Source organism: Sesamum indicum, linkage group LG6, assembly GCF_000512975.1.
Source record: "Sesamum indicum cultivar Zhongzhi No. 13 linkage group LG6, S_indicum_v1.0, whole genome shotgun sequence".
NCBI lineage: Eukaryota > Viridiplantae > Streptophyta > Magnoliopsida > Lamiales > Pedaliaceae > Sesamum > Sesamum indicum.
Genome location: NC_026150.1, coordinates 19,398,298 through 19,415,367, shown reverse-complemented (window position 1 = coordinate 19,415,367; position 17,070 = coordinate 19,398,298). Strand labels below are relative to the sequence as shown.

The window sequence follows — 17,070 nt, the reverse complement described above, 5'->3', positions numbered from 1 at the left end:
CCTGCTGGTTCATTATTAATTTCCAAACAGGGTTTTTGTTTTTTGAGTTTGATTCTTTTGTTCAGTGGTCATGAGAAGAGTAGAGAATACAAGCCAGGTTTTGAGGGTATATATATATATATATATATGTGTGTATGTATATGTGGGAAGAGGAGAGATAGACTTTGTTTGGCTAGTCAGGTAAGTTTTGCGGTGGCAATTTTAATCTGTATTAGTAATTTTAAAATTTTTTGTTTCTAAAATAGAGGAACCTATTATCATAAAAAAGGGAGGTAAATTATTTAATTTTAAAAAGTACATAAAAATAAATTATTGTATTTTAAAAAGTATATAAAGATAAATTATTATATTTTTTATAAAAAGATAATTTGTTCATTTTTAAAATCACAGCAGAGTTTATTGCAATTTTTTCTTAAACAAAAATAATTAAAATGTGGTCGAAAAAGACATCACGACTTGTTGATACATGAGATAATTAATTATATTTTTGACAATTTTTTGATTATTATTCAGAGGAGGAAAACAACAGGGGTTTGTTTCTTTAAATCGGGTGATTGTTGGAAGGGGGTGGGTAAGCATTTAGTGAGGAGGTGGAGTGGAAACCTGGTTGAGCGGTGACTATTCAATTGAAGAGAGAGAGTATTTGTGTGTGTATTTGTGTGTATGTATCCTCTTTTTCCAGCCTTCCACGTCGAATTTATGATTCAACTACTTCCCAGCATTGTAGTCAAGAGGCTTTGACTCTGTTCCAGTGTCTTCCAAACCTCATACACTCGGCAGAAGCTATTATGACATGCTGAATATGTATACCTATATAAAATATTTATACAACATGTTGCTCAACACAGCCTGACTCTGTAATATATGGGAAGGAGGTCAAAGTTACACTGTATTACTGTGTAATTTATAAAGATAGTGAACGAAAAAAAGATGTTAAAATTGAGTTTTATTTTCTATTTAATAATAATAGTAGTAGGCTTCTTATATAATAGGCTTAAATGCATTTTTTATTTTATAATTTAGGTCATCTTCCGTTTTTATCATTTAATTTTCTATGATAGCATTTTGGGCTTGCCTCTTTTTAATTTTTGTAATTTTAATTCTTTTTCCGGAAACTAGTTCACTCTTCTTACTGAAATACATGTGTCTCTTACGTGACTTTTTAAAATTGAGGTTTTTAATTGTTCCTATTGACCCATTTCTGCCAGCACTTTTATCTTTTAACTTTTTAAGGTAACATTTTGGTCTTGTATCATTTTAAACTTCGCAGTTTCGATTATTTTTTGTCGGAGTTCACCCTTCTGGCCAATAGAAGTGAACTCCGACAAACAAAATGGCTCAAATTGCCAAAATTTAAAAGATACAAACGAAAATACTATCCTAAAATGCTAAAAAACGAAAATATCAAATGACTTAAACTACGAAAACCAAAATGCATTTAGTCATATTCAAAATGCACCATAAGATTTACAATAGAGTTCCTTGGACTCGACTACACTTTACTCACAACCTAAGATATTGCTTGCAAAAAAGGAGACCCGTCCGAGACCAGTTAACGGATCGCTCCTCTACACCTACCGTAGCGAAAGTAGAATCTTAATGAATTTACTCAAATTTTGGCCAAGAGCTACCAACTTCCTTGAATTCTTAGTCGAGTAAGCCTACCAATAGCAGGAGCAATGTCCAGTTCAACCTTGAAGCTGCATAAAGAGCAGGTCCAACAAATCGAGATTCAATTTTTTGAAAAAAAGAGAAGATCGGTCTTGATACTTTGAAAGAAAGAGTCACAAATTTCGTTAACCATAGAATTTAGTGAGCGGCGCCAAATCTTTCTTTGGATTGCTTCTTTCGCCTCTTTCTCCGTCAAAGTGCCTATGGTACCAGTTCATATTTGGTTACTCGAAGCTCATGTAGAGGCACCTACGGCAGGATCCGTCATCTTGGTAGGAATTCCTTTAAAATTGGGAACCTACGAGTTTCTAAGATTTTCAATACCCATGTTTCCCAAAGCAACACTTTGTTCCACTCCTTTCATTTACACTACAAGCGTGATTGCTATAATATATACGAGCACAACCAATAGCTATTCGAACTCCTTTTACTTGTCGGAGTGCATCTTAGATCTGTTGATTATGTTATGGCCGGAGTCCTATTCACGGCGACCTGGTTGAATTGCGAGAAGCTGTAGGTATTATTGTAGGCCAATGGTGCCAAATTACTTATTAGTCCATGTGAATTATGCCCATGAAAACAAAGATCTATCATATTACAATAATTCATGCAAGACTAAAATTTTTAGCATTTTGTGTGGAAGAAAATTCCCTCATAATTTTTCATCCACATGTAATATCATTAAAATCCCCAATTATCATCCATTTGTTGTCCCCAATTAGGTCAGAGAATAAGACATAAATCATTCCATATCTGGGCTTGTAGTGCCGCTTGTGGATGATTGTAAACTCAAATGGATGGTCGCTATTCCTATGCTCTATTTCCAGGCGAGCCATTCTAGCAGTCATTTGAACCTGTTTGACATGTGTATCTACTGAGTTCCATAAAGCCCATATCTAACCTAAATAATCCATGGAGGATATGATAGTTGAATCTGTAAAAGGTAAACGTTGAATAACACTGTTAGCCCTGTCTGCCTGCATCCTAGTATCTAGAATAATAAGAATATGAGGATTTGCTCTGTGAACAAGGTCTCTAGAAATCATTAGAATTTCTGGGCACCCAGCCTCCTACAGCGGGTAAATATTTCGTGCAAGGGAGAAAGTCGAAAAGTACTCGATTGTGGGTCGTCGGTGATAGGTAGGATGCGAAATGACAGACGTAGAATAGACTTTCAAATGCTGGTAGTGAGCTACTAGGATATGATCGAACGATGCGGATTCCGAGGAGAAAGAAAGTCAATTGTTGCACTGAGTGAATAACAAGATCAGGCGCTGTTCCCAAATTTCCTTAACTTTACTCCAATTTAACAGTTGAACTAAAATTATAATATTTTGAAGAAATTATGGACCAAAATCGTATCTCAAAATATAGAAGTAGCAAAATTAATTTTAACCCTAAATATATGGACCAAGAATGCAATTTACCTACTCAAACCCTAGGAGGTTTGTGGCTTATCTATTAGGCCAGCCCAATCCAACCTAGCCCAGTGTTAATTAACAAATTTTCATACCTACATGCCCAGCATAAATTAGCCCAGTGTTGTTTTTTTTTTTTTTTTGGTAAATGTAAGTTTCATTAATAAAACAAGATCGTACAGTACAACAGTGCTCAACTAGTGATTTCTCCCTCAGCAAGCCAAGTGATACCCATAATATATATAACGCACATGAACTAACAGAACGAGATAAATTAACACTAATAATCCTTTGTCTAATATCTTCCATAATAATGGTGGCTATGATATTCGGTAATCGCTCTGGATGCTCAAAGCGTCTCAAATTTCATTCCCTCCAAATGTGGAAAATACAAGCAGCCAGGAGTGCACCATAAGCCAAGTTAATGATATGTTTTTCTCTCCATTTCCTTGCAGCCCACTCAACATCCCGTGACCACTCTCTATTAGGCCATTCAAACCGAACAATCCGCCAAATCGCTGTCAGGCATCTTCTAGCATAACGGCATCGAAAGAATAGATGAGTATGTGTCTACATTGCGCCCTCATCACATAATATACAGGCGCCTAGGTATGATAGCCATAGTTTATCAGATATGGATAGTTTCCCTAAAATCACAAGCCATAGGATAAAATTATGCCTGGGGATCTTTAGGGAACCCGAGAGTAGTGAATACCAACCTACCTTGGGTCCCGGTGGGTCCAATAGCCTGTAAAGAGATGCAACTGTAGGTCGTCCCGTCTCAAATCGCCAAATAATGCGATATATCCCGCTATGAATTATTGGCAATGCATGCAAAATCTCCAAGCACTCAATGTCCATAATGAGAGGCCAATGCCATTGCCTCTCTATAATAACACTGCTGAGCTTGTCCGCCGTCTGAAACCCAAGCATACGTGGACCTTGTGGGAATCTCTCAAGACCAAGGTGATGCCATGGATCATGCCACAGATAAAATGAATTCCCATCACCAATCTGATAGTCCATCATCGATCGAAGCAAGGGGCGTAGACGAAGGAGTTTCCTCCAGCCCCACGAACCCCCATTGTCAGTGATCGTCCATACAGATTTATCACGTAAGCGCCCGTTATATAACCATTCTACCCAAATTGATGTTCTATCACATCGAATAACATCACATAGCTTTTTGCTCATCAATGCACGGTTTAAAGTAGCGATGTCCCGTAGGCCCTGACTCCCCTCCAACGCCAGCCTACAGACATCCCTCCATGCTACTTTGGCATATCCATTAGTCCATGTGCCCTTCCACAGAAAAGCTCTCAGACGCTTCTCAATCTCTCTTATAACACCTTTAGGTAGGATGAATATAGAAGCCCAATATATACTTAATGCCGCCATAAGGACGGATTTAATAATATGTACCCTCCCAATATACGATAATCTCATTCCTTTACAATCTTTAATGCATCGATCAATTTTCAATAATAAAGGCTGGCAATCTGTTAACGATAATCTAGAGGAAAGTAGAGAAAGTCCTAAGTACCTCATCGGAGATGCCCTTTCTAGAAGCCGAGCATCTCTAACAGCTGCTCCCGTAGCTCCCATATCTCTAGCATCTCTAATAGCCCAGCGTTGTTATACCCCGGTTTTTTTATCCCTTTAAACCCCCCCCCCCCCCAACACACACAAGAATTTTTGGTTAATTTGAGAATTTTTGCATTTAACCTCACAGTTTATCCTATGTGGTAAATGGTGTATTAGCACATACATATTTTTCAATTTCTCAATGCATGAAGTAAATATTCAATTATTAATTCATTCCTATATTTAGTTTTAATTTAGGTAAATGCTTCATTCGATTCTTTAAATGTTTTGTTTAAATCACTTTACTTTCTTATATTCATTTATTTACTTTAGCATTGTTAAACTTTAGTTTTTATCTCATTTGGTTCTTTTGACCATTTTTCGACAAAAATCTAGTTGGATTTTGATTCATTAGAGGATGAAATGATTAATTTAAGTTTAATTTTATTACTTTAATCCTTTAAATTTATAAAATTATCAAATTAATTCTTTTTTAAATAAAAAATATTTTTTTAATATTTTTTATGTTGATGTATTGTAATTACCTTATATTGATAATGAAAACTTGAAACTCTTATGAACGTAATAATAATATATTGTTTAATTTAAAATAGACAGTCTTTCTTTCTGAAGTTTAAAAAAAATAAAATTATGAATAAATTTTATAAAACTTAATGTGAAAATAAAATAAAAAAAAACTAAGTCAGTCATTTTTTTTTTCAAGAGTTAAAGATAAGTTTAAAAGAGTTAAAACTTAACAATATTTATTAGATGTTTGGATTTTCGAACAAAAAATTGATAGATTATACTTTTTAAGTAGATTATTTGGTGGATTTTATACACATAAAGTTCAATTTAAGAGGTTTCTAAATATATAATTCCATTTTATAGAAAAAAATTCTGTAAAAATCTATTAAAATGAATTATATATATATAATATATATATGAAATCCATCGAATAATTTAATAAAAAGTACATTCCACCAACTTTTTCTTTAAAATCATAGTTGTTAATATTTAATAAATATTATGTAGATTTAATTTTATTAGACATATCTTTAACTCCTAAAATTAAGGAATAGACTCAAAAAATTTTATTATGTTTTTAGATTAGATAACTTTATAAAATTTGTTTATAATTTTGATTTTTTTGTCACTTTTGAAAATAAAAAAGAAAAAGAGAGGGTATTTTATTTTTAATTAATCAATATGTTATTATTATGTTCACAAGAGTTAAAAGATTTAATTTTTCATACAAGATGATTACATCATCTTCACCATATAAAAATATAAAAAAAAATAGTTTCCGTTCTGAAAAAAATGACTAATTTGATCAATTTACAAACTTAAGGGACTAAAGTGATTAAATCAAATTTAAATTGATCGTTTTACCCTTCAAAAAGTCAAACTCCAACCACATTTTCATCTGAAAATGGTCAAAAAAAATTCAAATTAAGACAAAAATTAAAATCTAAAAATACTAAAATCAAAAATAAATTTGAAAAACTAAAATAATTCTAAAAAAAAATTAAAACTAAATATAACACTTACCCTTTAAGCATAGAGGCTCTGTTTACCAATTTAAATCATATCCAACTTAATAATTCAGTCTAATCATTACCAAATATTGAAGCCCACTTGTTTTATTAGTTTGTGTTTTCATTTTATCCGACCTGTGGGTCTGTTTGTTTGTGATTTCAGTTTCAGTTGTCAAATTTTGGAACATAATTAAAGTGAAAATATATTTATTTATACATAATATTATTAAAAATATATTATTTTGACACGACAGTTTAATAGAAATATAATTTTATTAACTAATTCAAACTTATTTTCTATACTATTATAAAAAAAAAAAAAAAACTTTCACACTTACAAACATCGATTAGTGACATCATTGCACTAATTTTTTTGTGAAGTAAAAGATGCACTTCAACTAATAAGAAACTACTTAATCAACTTCTTGAATTTTACGTTACGTCATAAATTAGTTTTTTTTTTTAATTGTAATATATTGATTTATATATTTTACTCTTATGCATAATATATTTTAAAATTCAAAAAATTATTTATTATATACACGTAAGAGCAGCGTGCGCAACGGCTAGTATTTTAAATAAAGACTTTCACTAAATTAAAAATACATATTTTTCATTAAAAACTAAAAATTACACAAAACCCCCTGCACTCCTACTAATTAAACAGCAGGTGCAAGCAACCACCGCCACCCAACACTAGCCTCCGCCCATTGCCCCATTCCTCCGGACCTTGCTGGCCGCTGTTAACGACCCAAAACCCTCCGCCGATGGTTCATACTGGGCTAAGAACCAACTACTAACACAACCACACTCGCTAAACCCACTGTTTTTTAGCCTTATTCACGAATAAATGATCCAAGTCCCAAAATCCAATCTATACAAACCTGAGCTGCAGTCACTCAAGCATCTTTAGATTCTCAAGCTCACAAAACAAGAAAGTGATAGGGACCCAGAAGGAATCTCATATAAACAATAACAATAATTAATATACATTTAGATAGAAATAGAATCGTACTTTATATTGAGAAGGATTTTGTTGCTTAGTTTAATTTTTTAAGGATAATTATGCATGTGATTTGGAAAATTATAATACCTATTCTTAATATTTATTTTCGTTCAACAAGTAGATTCTTTTGGAATAGGTGATTAAAAACCCAATTAGTTTATGGTTTTTGAGAATTATTAATCAATCTTTTATTCAAGTAATATTACCTGATGAATATGGTAAATATTCGTCCTTAATATATGTGTCTGTTATGCTTACCAATTATATTGAGCATCGCCTCAACGTCACAACAAATGCCCACAAACCATTCAGATAACCCATACAGTTAGGTTTTGCATTGGATGACGGTTATGGTACCTACTTTTGAGGGTTGATCTAAGACATTTCAAACCAAGGACCTCAAAATTGGGCATAAAAAATTCTATTGAGGCTTGCACCTAGTATTTCTTTCCTTAGATAAATACCGCCTTTCATCGGTGACAAACGTTGGACGTCTATGCAATTTCAGTAGGTCAGTTGATAAGGTAGTCAACTGACTGAATTGACTCGCAGGAATCATCAGATGGAAACCTTGGAGGCTTGGTCATATAACTTGAGTCCGCAGCTTTAATAGTACGGGAGTAGTCCTCAAAATTAAGAAATCATTGCAGTCACTTGCACAAGATGGTTGTATCTTGCATCTGCACAAGAAGTGATTGTGTCACAGACATGATCATTATAAGCCTTATCCAGTGCAGTCATAATGCGTAGTGAAGATGATGGGTTTCAAGATAGGATCCATCCCCTATCAGTATGTGAAAGCGGTATTTTCTATACACTTAGAGACGCGTTCGCACCTCACAAATCTGTAGCTATAGTAGTTGGTCGAATAGTTAATGGTTTCCTATATCGAGCAATTAAACGAAATACAGTCTCCAGTATTAAAGTATAGATGCCTAGTTCAGGATGAGAGCCGACACCAAATTTCATGTCCTAGACGGAAGAATCGTACTCGTACAGAATTCGGGAGCCTAATTTTCACATTAATATTCACCTAATCTCTAGTGTCATAGACCAGTGCTAAACGCCACCTTTGTTAACTGGTTCTATTGATTAATGGTTGATCAAGAACGATTAATTAAATTGAATTTAGCTAATCGAAAGTGTTGGACACTAGCCCAAGTCTAGCAGAAAGGTGAACCTAAAGAGTCACACATAAATCATTGTGGAGGACAAGGAATTAATTTATCATTAATCCCGAAAGATGTAAATAATTGGTCTATTTACACATGGAATGATATAATGAATGGATAGCCCAAGATTAAATTAATTTGATTAATTTAATTGGGTTTGTCTTAATTGATAAAGTGAATTTATTAATTAGAGAGAATTGGGCTTATTTTAATTGGATTAAATGAAATAGCTTAATTTAGTTGAATTTTATTAAATCAAATTTAATTAAATTCATTGGCTTTTAAATTTATTTTAATTAAATTAAAATGCAACCTGGTCCACTAAATTATGGCCCATTAGTAATAGAGTTGACTTCTATTATTTGAAGGAAGGTTGGTCAAATTGCATTTTCAAATACTAAACCAAATTTAGAGACATTCTCTATATAGCATGATTGAATCATACTATATAGGAAGAGGGTTGTCTTGTAGGTAGGTGGAATGTATCTGGAAATATTTTCACCTTTCAATACAAAGTATATATATATATATATGTGTGTGTGTGTGTGTGTGTTGTGTGTGTGTTATCATCATTATTGATATAACAACACATAGTGAAAAGTGTAGAAAATATATCCTCTCATCCCTCTAAGCCTTTCTCACCCTTTCATCCCTCTAATTCTCTTTTATCTAGAATCAAATAAAGAGTTGTGAGAATTTTGATGAAGAGACTACAATAATTAAGAGTATAGTTCTCTTCGGTCATTTCTTCCAACCGATTTAGATTTCTTCTAGCAAAGAGATCAAAACCTTCTTGCCATGGTGCAGTGTGGACCATCTCTGAATGGCTCCTATGTTGGAGCTTAGGGTCAATAAGAGGCGAACATGCATTGCCGGTTGAAACCAAAATAAAAGAGGTAATTTCATTTAAATACCGCATCTTGTTTGTTCTCTAATTTATAGCCTTGTATGTTAAGATTTATTGTTTCATTTATATTTAATCCATATACTATATTGAACACCCGAAAACACCAAGGGTACTCCCTTTAGTTGGTCATATAATTTAATTGTACGTATGTTTTACCGCTTTTATTTTTCTGCACTTCTGCTCGCGCGTTCTCAGGCCGATCATTTTTCCCATTAGATTCGTGCATTAATCAAAATTGAGATTCACCAATTAAATCAAAATTTATTTTATTTTCTTAAATTTTTTATATATTAAATGGATAATTTTTTCTTTTAACAATTTCTAAAAATTATCGTCCACCTTGCCTGATTTTTTACAATTTTGTTTTTGTTTTCCTAAAAAAAATAGAAAAAGTATGACAAAGGCAAAAGTAACAAATTCAGACGACTCCATTCAAAAATTACATAATTTAATCAAGTATTAGGGATATTGATAATTTTTTAAATAATAAAAAATATTCATAATTACATCATATTTCAAAAAACTTATTGTAATTCGTCCAAAAAAAATATATTAAAATGACTTCAAGTTAAAAATGCATGTAAACATCAATTGGCAACTATTGGATAAGATTTCACGCTTTTATTGTAGAAAAGGCATATAAGATAAGATCACTAAACTAATTAATTTTATGACAAAATTTTTGCTTAATATCTCCTTGATAATCTTCTCCCATTTTCCATTAAACTTATGAAACTCCATTTCCAACCATTCAAGTAAACGAGTCAAGTTTGACCATTTTTAGTGAATTCGTTTTTAGTGAGCTCGAGCTCGAATTCGATTTTGAGTTGTATGGCTCGAGCTCGATTCCTACATGATGAGCTTGAGCTCGACCTCGAGCTAAATTTAGCTCTAGCTGAGACGAGCTCGAACTCGAGCTGATTCTTTTTATTATTATTATTAGATTAAATCATGAGAATAACCAAATTTTTACATAAATTTATAAGTAATAAAATAAATTACATAATGTATACTATATTATAAATATACCAAAAATATAGTATGAAATTTTAATTTATTGTTATAAATAATACTAATTACTTTAGTAGTAATATAATTAGTAAAATATACAAAAAATAATTCATACTGAATAATTTAAAATTGTAAAAAAATATGTATTATCTGGAATAATACAATTGAAATACATAAAACATTTTATAGTTGAGGTTAACATATGTTCACAATCTACTATGATTTTATATATTTATAAATATTAGTATTACATGTGACGTAACTATCATTTTATATTATTGATCGGGCCATCAAAATTTAAATCAAACAATTAGATGTGATCAAACTTACAGAAAAATACATATGGTAAATTTTTAGAGTTATTGGATATACAGATGTCGAGATATTGTACTCGAAACATAAGAGTAATGATTCAAGATGATGTATCGTTAAATCAGGCCATGTGATTTTAAATCATATTGTCTGATATGATCTAATAGACACAATCTTATATATATCTAAATTTGATTGAATCGGGTGCCCAAATTTTAAGATATCGTAATTGTTGACTAAACTTTTTGATCTCATTATATATATAATAAAATAATAATAAAAATAATTAAAATTGTTCAACTATCACTATTATTATTTTTATTATTATTATCATTATTTTTAGATTAATTCATAGAAATCACTAAATTTCGACATAAATTTATAAGTAATAAAATAGATTGCATAATGCATAGTATGTATCGTGATATAAATATAAACTTAGAATAGATAAAAAAAATTATAAGGAATTACTTATCAATTTAAGAAAAATATAACAATACAGATATATATAAAATATAACAAAAGATTTATATGTGTCTCATTAAATAATAATCTTAATTATAAAAAATATTATAATTTACTACGTTGTAGATTAAATTTGTTTTTGTATAAAGATTAAATTTATAATATAAGTACCATAATTTATTATTATCTAAAATAAAATATATGATTTGATTAATAATTATAATATATTAATCAATTTTGAATATAAAATTGATAAATTATTGAGTATGGGATTAAATATATAAAACTTTATAAATAAACATATATATAAAAAATTAAGAAAAAGCTCGCAAGTTGATGAATAGTAACGAGCTCGAGCTCAAAATCGAGGCGGCCTGCGAGCTCATCTGACGCCCCTACTTGCTTCTATAATATAAAGAGATAATTACACTCCATCCCTTAAAGTTTAGTGTAATTACACGTAAACTTCATATAGTTCGAAAAACTACATCTAGCACCCTTGAGGTTTGCTTTCATCTAACAAATAAGTTCTTTCGTTAATCAAAATTCACTGATTTGCTAATATTAACAAAAAAAAGAATGAATAAAAATTGATATTTACCCTCGATTGACTTATTACTGACTTATTACAAGTCAAATACTTTTTTTTGAACTAAACTACCCTTATAGTGATGAAGATATACCTCCCCATACACGTTAACGCATGAAGCAATATGAGATAGTCTGATTAATTTATTTGACCTGTAATAATTTGGTAATAAATCAATTAGGGATAAATATAAATTTTTGTCTGATTTTTTTGTTAAATCATCAAATTCAGTGAATTTTGACGGATGGACTTATTAGTCAAATGGAAACAATTTTCAAGAGCGCTAGATGTAATTGTTTAAACCACAAGAGGTATACGTATAATTACACCAAATCTCAAGGGAGGAGAGTGTAAGTATCCCTAATATAAAGTATAAATATGAAATTAATAAAATAAATTAAATTAGAGAATAAAGAAGAGAAATTGCGGTACCAAGTTTTGCATTCTGACCGTAATAATTATTTTCTCTTCCAGAAAATAAATGAATAAAATACTGTCCCAAGAAAGTCTGGAACATGCTGTCTGTTTAGATCCTTTGTCATATGGATCCATTACACAGATGGGATAAATGCAAATGATCTATTGTTATTTGCCAGAGAATTACTACACTGTAGTCGACCAGAATAGCATTACTTCTACATTAATACAGTTCACAGAGACAAAACAGAACAAATCACCATATTCAACGCAACTGATACCGTATTATTTATCAACATGCAGATCAAACAGATGCTAAAATAGCAAGAAAGGTATAATTCAATATCCATAATGTTTCTCTCTTATATACACATGCATACCGTGGGGAACTGCTAGCCAATAACGGACTCGACTACAATTGATATAAGATATATCAGATCAAAGTTCCATGTAAACAACACATTTGCCCGCAAGTAAAACATAAACATTCCTAATTTGGTGTATATATGTCTTTAGGGTGTTAGATGACTAGCTACTCATTCGGTAAATATATGTCATTAGTACTAAAATAAAGAGGACAACTATGCTTTTTATTCAGTAAATCCATACTCTTGGTAGGTGATCTGGATTACAAAGGATAACATGAATCAGCATTACCAAGCAGTCATATTCTGCATCGACGCTGTTTGCTTCTCTGAGAGAAGATATTAAAATGCTTGTAAATGAAACAAACAAATCAAAAGTAGGCAGAAGTCTACCAGAAATCTCCGACTGTTTCAGAAACAGGATCATGAATGAGCTCTTCCCAAGCCAGCTATCTAGCAGAGGTTACCTTCACTGACCTCTGAACATCCCCAAAGTTAAGCATGTCCGTATAAAGTTTCACAAGCATGTAATAACATCTGGAACAGTTATACGATACCCATGTAGTAAATTTCCATAAACAAGCACTTGTCAGACACACCTTGATTCTTTTCTTTCCAAGGATCATAACATCAATAATTAAGAATGGTAATTCTGTAACTATAGTATAAAAGTTAACTCACTTTTTCCAGATAAGGCACCAGCTTTCCATTGCAGCACCAATTAACTGAATTATCTCATTTTTGTGAATACTAGCTATCCATGTTGCCGAATGTTTTTCTTGATTCTTTCCAAGTTCATCTCTAACAGAAGAAAAATGTTTTATGTTAATGAATTTCTCCTCTGGCCGCACTTTATATACATATACGAGGATTGAAAGGCAACACACGCAGTCTACTATTGCATCTATGTTCGAGATATGTAAATCTATATATAAAATTAGATATGACTTTAGTTGATACAAGAGATATCCGAACAATGTCCTTAGCAAGGAAATACATTTTCCCATTACCACACCGAAAACATCCCCAGAACACTTTCAGAGTATTTGAGAATTACCTATCTCCACCAAAAGGTAACTGTCTCAGCAACTGGGTATACGACCAAACAGAGCACAAGTTCATGCCGGTTTCGCAGCAGATCCAAAGCAAGAAACCTACTTATTAACTACTTCACCAATTCTCCTATCTAGAACTGATGCTGTGCGACATGCTTAAATCTGTCAAACAAGAGAATGAGCTAATTCTACTACCCCAAGTGTCAATGGTGAGTCCCCACATGCCTCCTGCAATACCGAATATGAATTCCCACATAAATTTTCTCAAACTTGAATTGGGTTTTCATTTTCTTCACGCTTCAGAGGCGACATGGGATGTTTTGAAGCTCCGTTATCCTCATCACATCCAGCATTGCTAACCAGCATCCTGACTTCCTGCTCGCAACTACTCTGCTTCAGACCATCCAAATTCACATCTTTCTTGTCAGTGTTCCCGTCATTCAGAACATCCCAGAAAAAGTCCGTTAAAACATGTTCATAGCAAGGCATCTTTGCGTATCCGGGGAAATAGTTAATATCGATGACTAGGTATCTATTTCCGATCCTGGTGTCCCTAATCACATCAAAATTGAACAAGTGCAATCCCATTGCACGCCTCAACCCCCTGGCGATATCCACCAAGAAGTTCATGGGAGGAATCTCCGTCTTGCCATCGTCCAAGTCCATCATCTTGTAGTACGTATCCTGACACCTCTCCATATTATTCAGATTCGACACTTGGGAGAATGACATTGAACACTTTAAACTCCCTAAATTCTCCTCATTCACATCTGGCAACGATTTCCTCTTCACACATTTCACATACTCCCCAACAACATACACCTTGAAAATCACTCCTCCATGATTCACAAACTCTTGCAGCACAATCGGCGGCTTCAGCTTGCTCAATCCGTCCCTGTTATACACCAATGACATCTTATGAGATTTAGCGCTCCCATCCGCCACCAAAGGTTTCGCAATCACCGGAAACTTCAAACCTTCCCTCTCCAAATTCAACTCCCCCACTGCCCTCGCGTCGTATACCGCAATCTGCTTCGGGATCCCAAACGACACCGTATCACATTGAACAACATTCAACTCCGTAACCACCTGCAGCATGGAAATGCGATTGTGAAGCCTCTCGATTGCATCAGGGGAATCAATAATCAAAACATTCGGGTTCACAGCAGAGTATTCAGCCAACTGTTTCCTCCACTCGGCACCGTAGATTTTGTGGAGGACCAAATCGAAGGGGCCCTGTTCGATTAAGGGCTTTTCCAAATCGATCTTGATGAGATCGATGCTCTTCTCTTTGGCCACATTTATCAGAGAAATTTGAATGAAGCTCGCCTGTTTCTTCGAAGCCAAAGCGTAGCCTACTGCAAATCTTCGGCCCATAGGCTCCCCCATGAAAAATATTTCCTCCCGAAAATGATATTAGTTCTTTCAATTGGCAAAAGTGAAAAATCACTCATAACCACTCAAAATCAGGCGCTTTCGAAATGAGTCGAATTTACGAGCTTCGATCTTTGTAAACCTTTATAAAATTCGATGCGTTCCGTAGGCACGCATAGTTCTGCATGTTGTGTGTGTGCGCGAATCTTTGGAAAGAGAGAAGACAAGGCGGTGCGAGAGAGAGAGAGAGAGAGAGAGAAAGAGGAAAAGCAAGCGAGAGAGAGAGAGAGAGGGAGAGAGAGAGAGGTTGGAGAGTGAGGAAATTCTTATATGCATTCGATATATATAATAACAATCAAAAGGTACGCTATGCAGAATAGAATCTACTAATATTGATATGAGTCATCATTTAATACTTCACACTTATCGAATAAAAGAATTTTCCAATTTGGGAGCTGACTAATTACATTAGATTCTTGATCATAAAGTCTTCAACTTTATTCTATTCACTACATAATTACATTTTGGGTTCATGTTTATTTATATACACATGTGTGTCTTTTTAATAATTTTTTCTTTTTCCTTCTACTTAAATTCATTATAAATACCCATACTAGAAAGAATCTAACTACCACAAAATGCTACCTTTCGAAAAAAATTCATTAAGAAATTGTTCAATTTAATTATTATAACGCTATTAAATGTTCCATTCGCCATATCTTGTTGAATCATTAGGGGTTTTGAACAAAACTCATTCAAATATTCCCAACTTGGTTAACGCATCCATGCATTTGGTCGCTATAATCTTCTCCTTGAAACATTTCACAATTAAAAGAATCTAAGTACTATAGAATGCTGCTTTCACTAACTAAAGGAATTTAATTGGCACAAAGAATTCCTTTTCTTGAAGCTCATTGAGGGTATCGTGCAACTTGATGACCATAAACCCTAACCAAAACAAAATATTCCTTTCTCCAATTAAAGTAACCTATCCAACACGAAATATTCCTTTCACCAAGAGGGCTCTCATCATGGTATGTATGTTCCTAACTAATCCTTCGACGTGGAGCAGTCAATATATATATTTATGAGGGAGATGAGTTGGCTACTAAAGGGGGCTCCTAATCTCATGGACATCGCGCTATGTGGAGAACCTCTATTTTCATCAGGCGATTGCCAGCTTTGCTTTTTGTATCGGATCAAGCAAGGCATGTGTTAGGTGTTGTACATGTATTTTACTTGCAGGGTGTTTTGCTATTCGGTTGTGCTGAGTAGCATTGCATTATCCTTTACATAATTTGTCAGCTTATTGTGCGAGGCAACAAGGTGTTATATGCTTGCCTATTTGTAGATTTTGATCTTGTTCTTACTTGTAGGCAGGAGCTCTTGTTGGCAACTTGATGGGTAAGTGTGGCTCGGGGGGGCAATATCTGCGAATGTTGCAAAAAGAGGTGCAAAGCTTGAGGATAGGAACCAACAACTATGGGAGGACCTGTAAAAAGAAAATCTTAAAGTGTACGCTACGAAGTTGGCTAAAGAGCAAAAAGCTAATAATGAGAATTGCTGAAGGTGATCCATGATAAGGATTACAAAGTGGAAAAGGCTAAGAGGGAGGTCATAAGAAACCCGAATGCGATTGAAGTCAAGGACTTAATGCATGGAGGCCACGCATGAGAGCTGGAAAATAGAGTTTTTGAAGTTTGTTGATATCTAATATATGCTAGCAACCATAGTTTGAAGTACTATTACCATAATTCCTAGACCTGCTTGAGGCAATTCATCTCCCAAGGCTATCTCCCAAGGTCTACCATGCTTAGAAAATTATGCATCATGTCTTTAAGATACAACCTCTAAGATCATTTGCTATGAGGTAGGTCAAAGCCTGCTAAGCAAGAACTCGTTTGGCTCATGAGAATGATGCACTGCATCCTTAGAACATGGTCTCCTGAGGCCTACTATTATGAGACAGATTGGTACTTGTCAGGTAGATTATTACATTGCAAGTACAGTGTTGCAGGTACAGTAGTGTGAGGTGTTCCGGCATTATGATCTATTAGGGCTAGCTGTTTGCCAGATAGGTCAGTGCCTGTTGAGGGGTAATAAGTGTCTTGTTAATGATGTAATATATGTAAAGCATAGAAGCAACTAGGCCAACAATTTGAAAGGTACAATACGGCCTAAAAGCA

At 33.4% G+C, this 17,070-nt stretch overlaps 1 protein-coding gene across 2 annotated transcripts; it reads right to left on the bottom strand.

Moving 5' to 3' along the window:
• On the bottom strand, window positions 12,650–15,149 carry LOC105165150 (inositol-tetrakisphosphate 1-kinase 1-like). 2 transcript variants are annotated; one of them, XR_002287334.1, is made up of 3 exons: window positions 13,513–15,149; window positions 13,137–13,256; window positions 12,650–12,992 (listed from the first exon to the last, which is right to left on the bottom strand). XR_002287334.1 is itself a non-coding variant. In XM_020695011.1 (1 exon), exon 1 carries the CDS (start codon window positions 14,897–14,899, stop codon window positions 13,775–13,777), a length of 1,125 nt encoding a protein of 374 aa, XP_020550670.1. In that variant the 5' UTR covers window positions 14,900–15,149; the 3' UTR covers window positions 13,382–13,774. The 2 variants fall into 2 exon arrangements, 1 of the variants encoding a protein (XP_020550670.1); XM_020695011.1 differs by lacking the exons at window positions 12,650–12,992; window positions 13,137–13,256 and having other exon boundaries at window positions 13,382–15,149.

Bases quoted from the DNA above. Each gene is read 5' to 3' on its own strand.
- LOC105165150 (XM_020695011.1), bottom strand. From the start codon at position 14,899: ATGGGGGAGCCTATGGGCCGAAGATTTGCAGTAGGCTACGCTTTGGCT.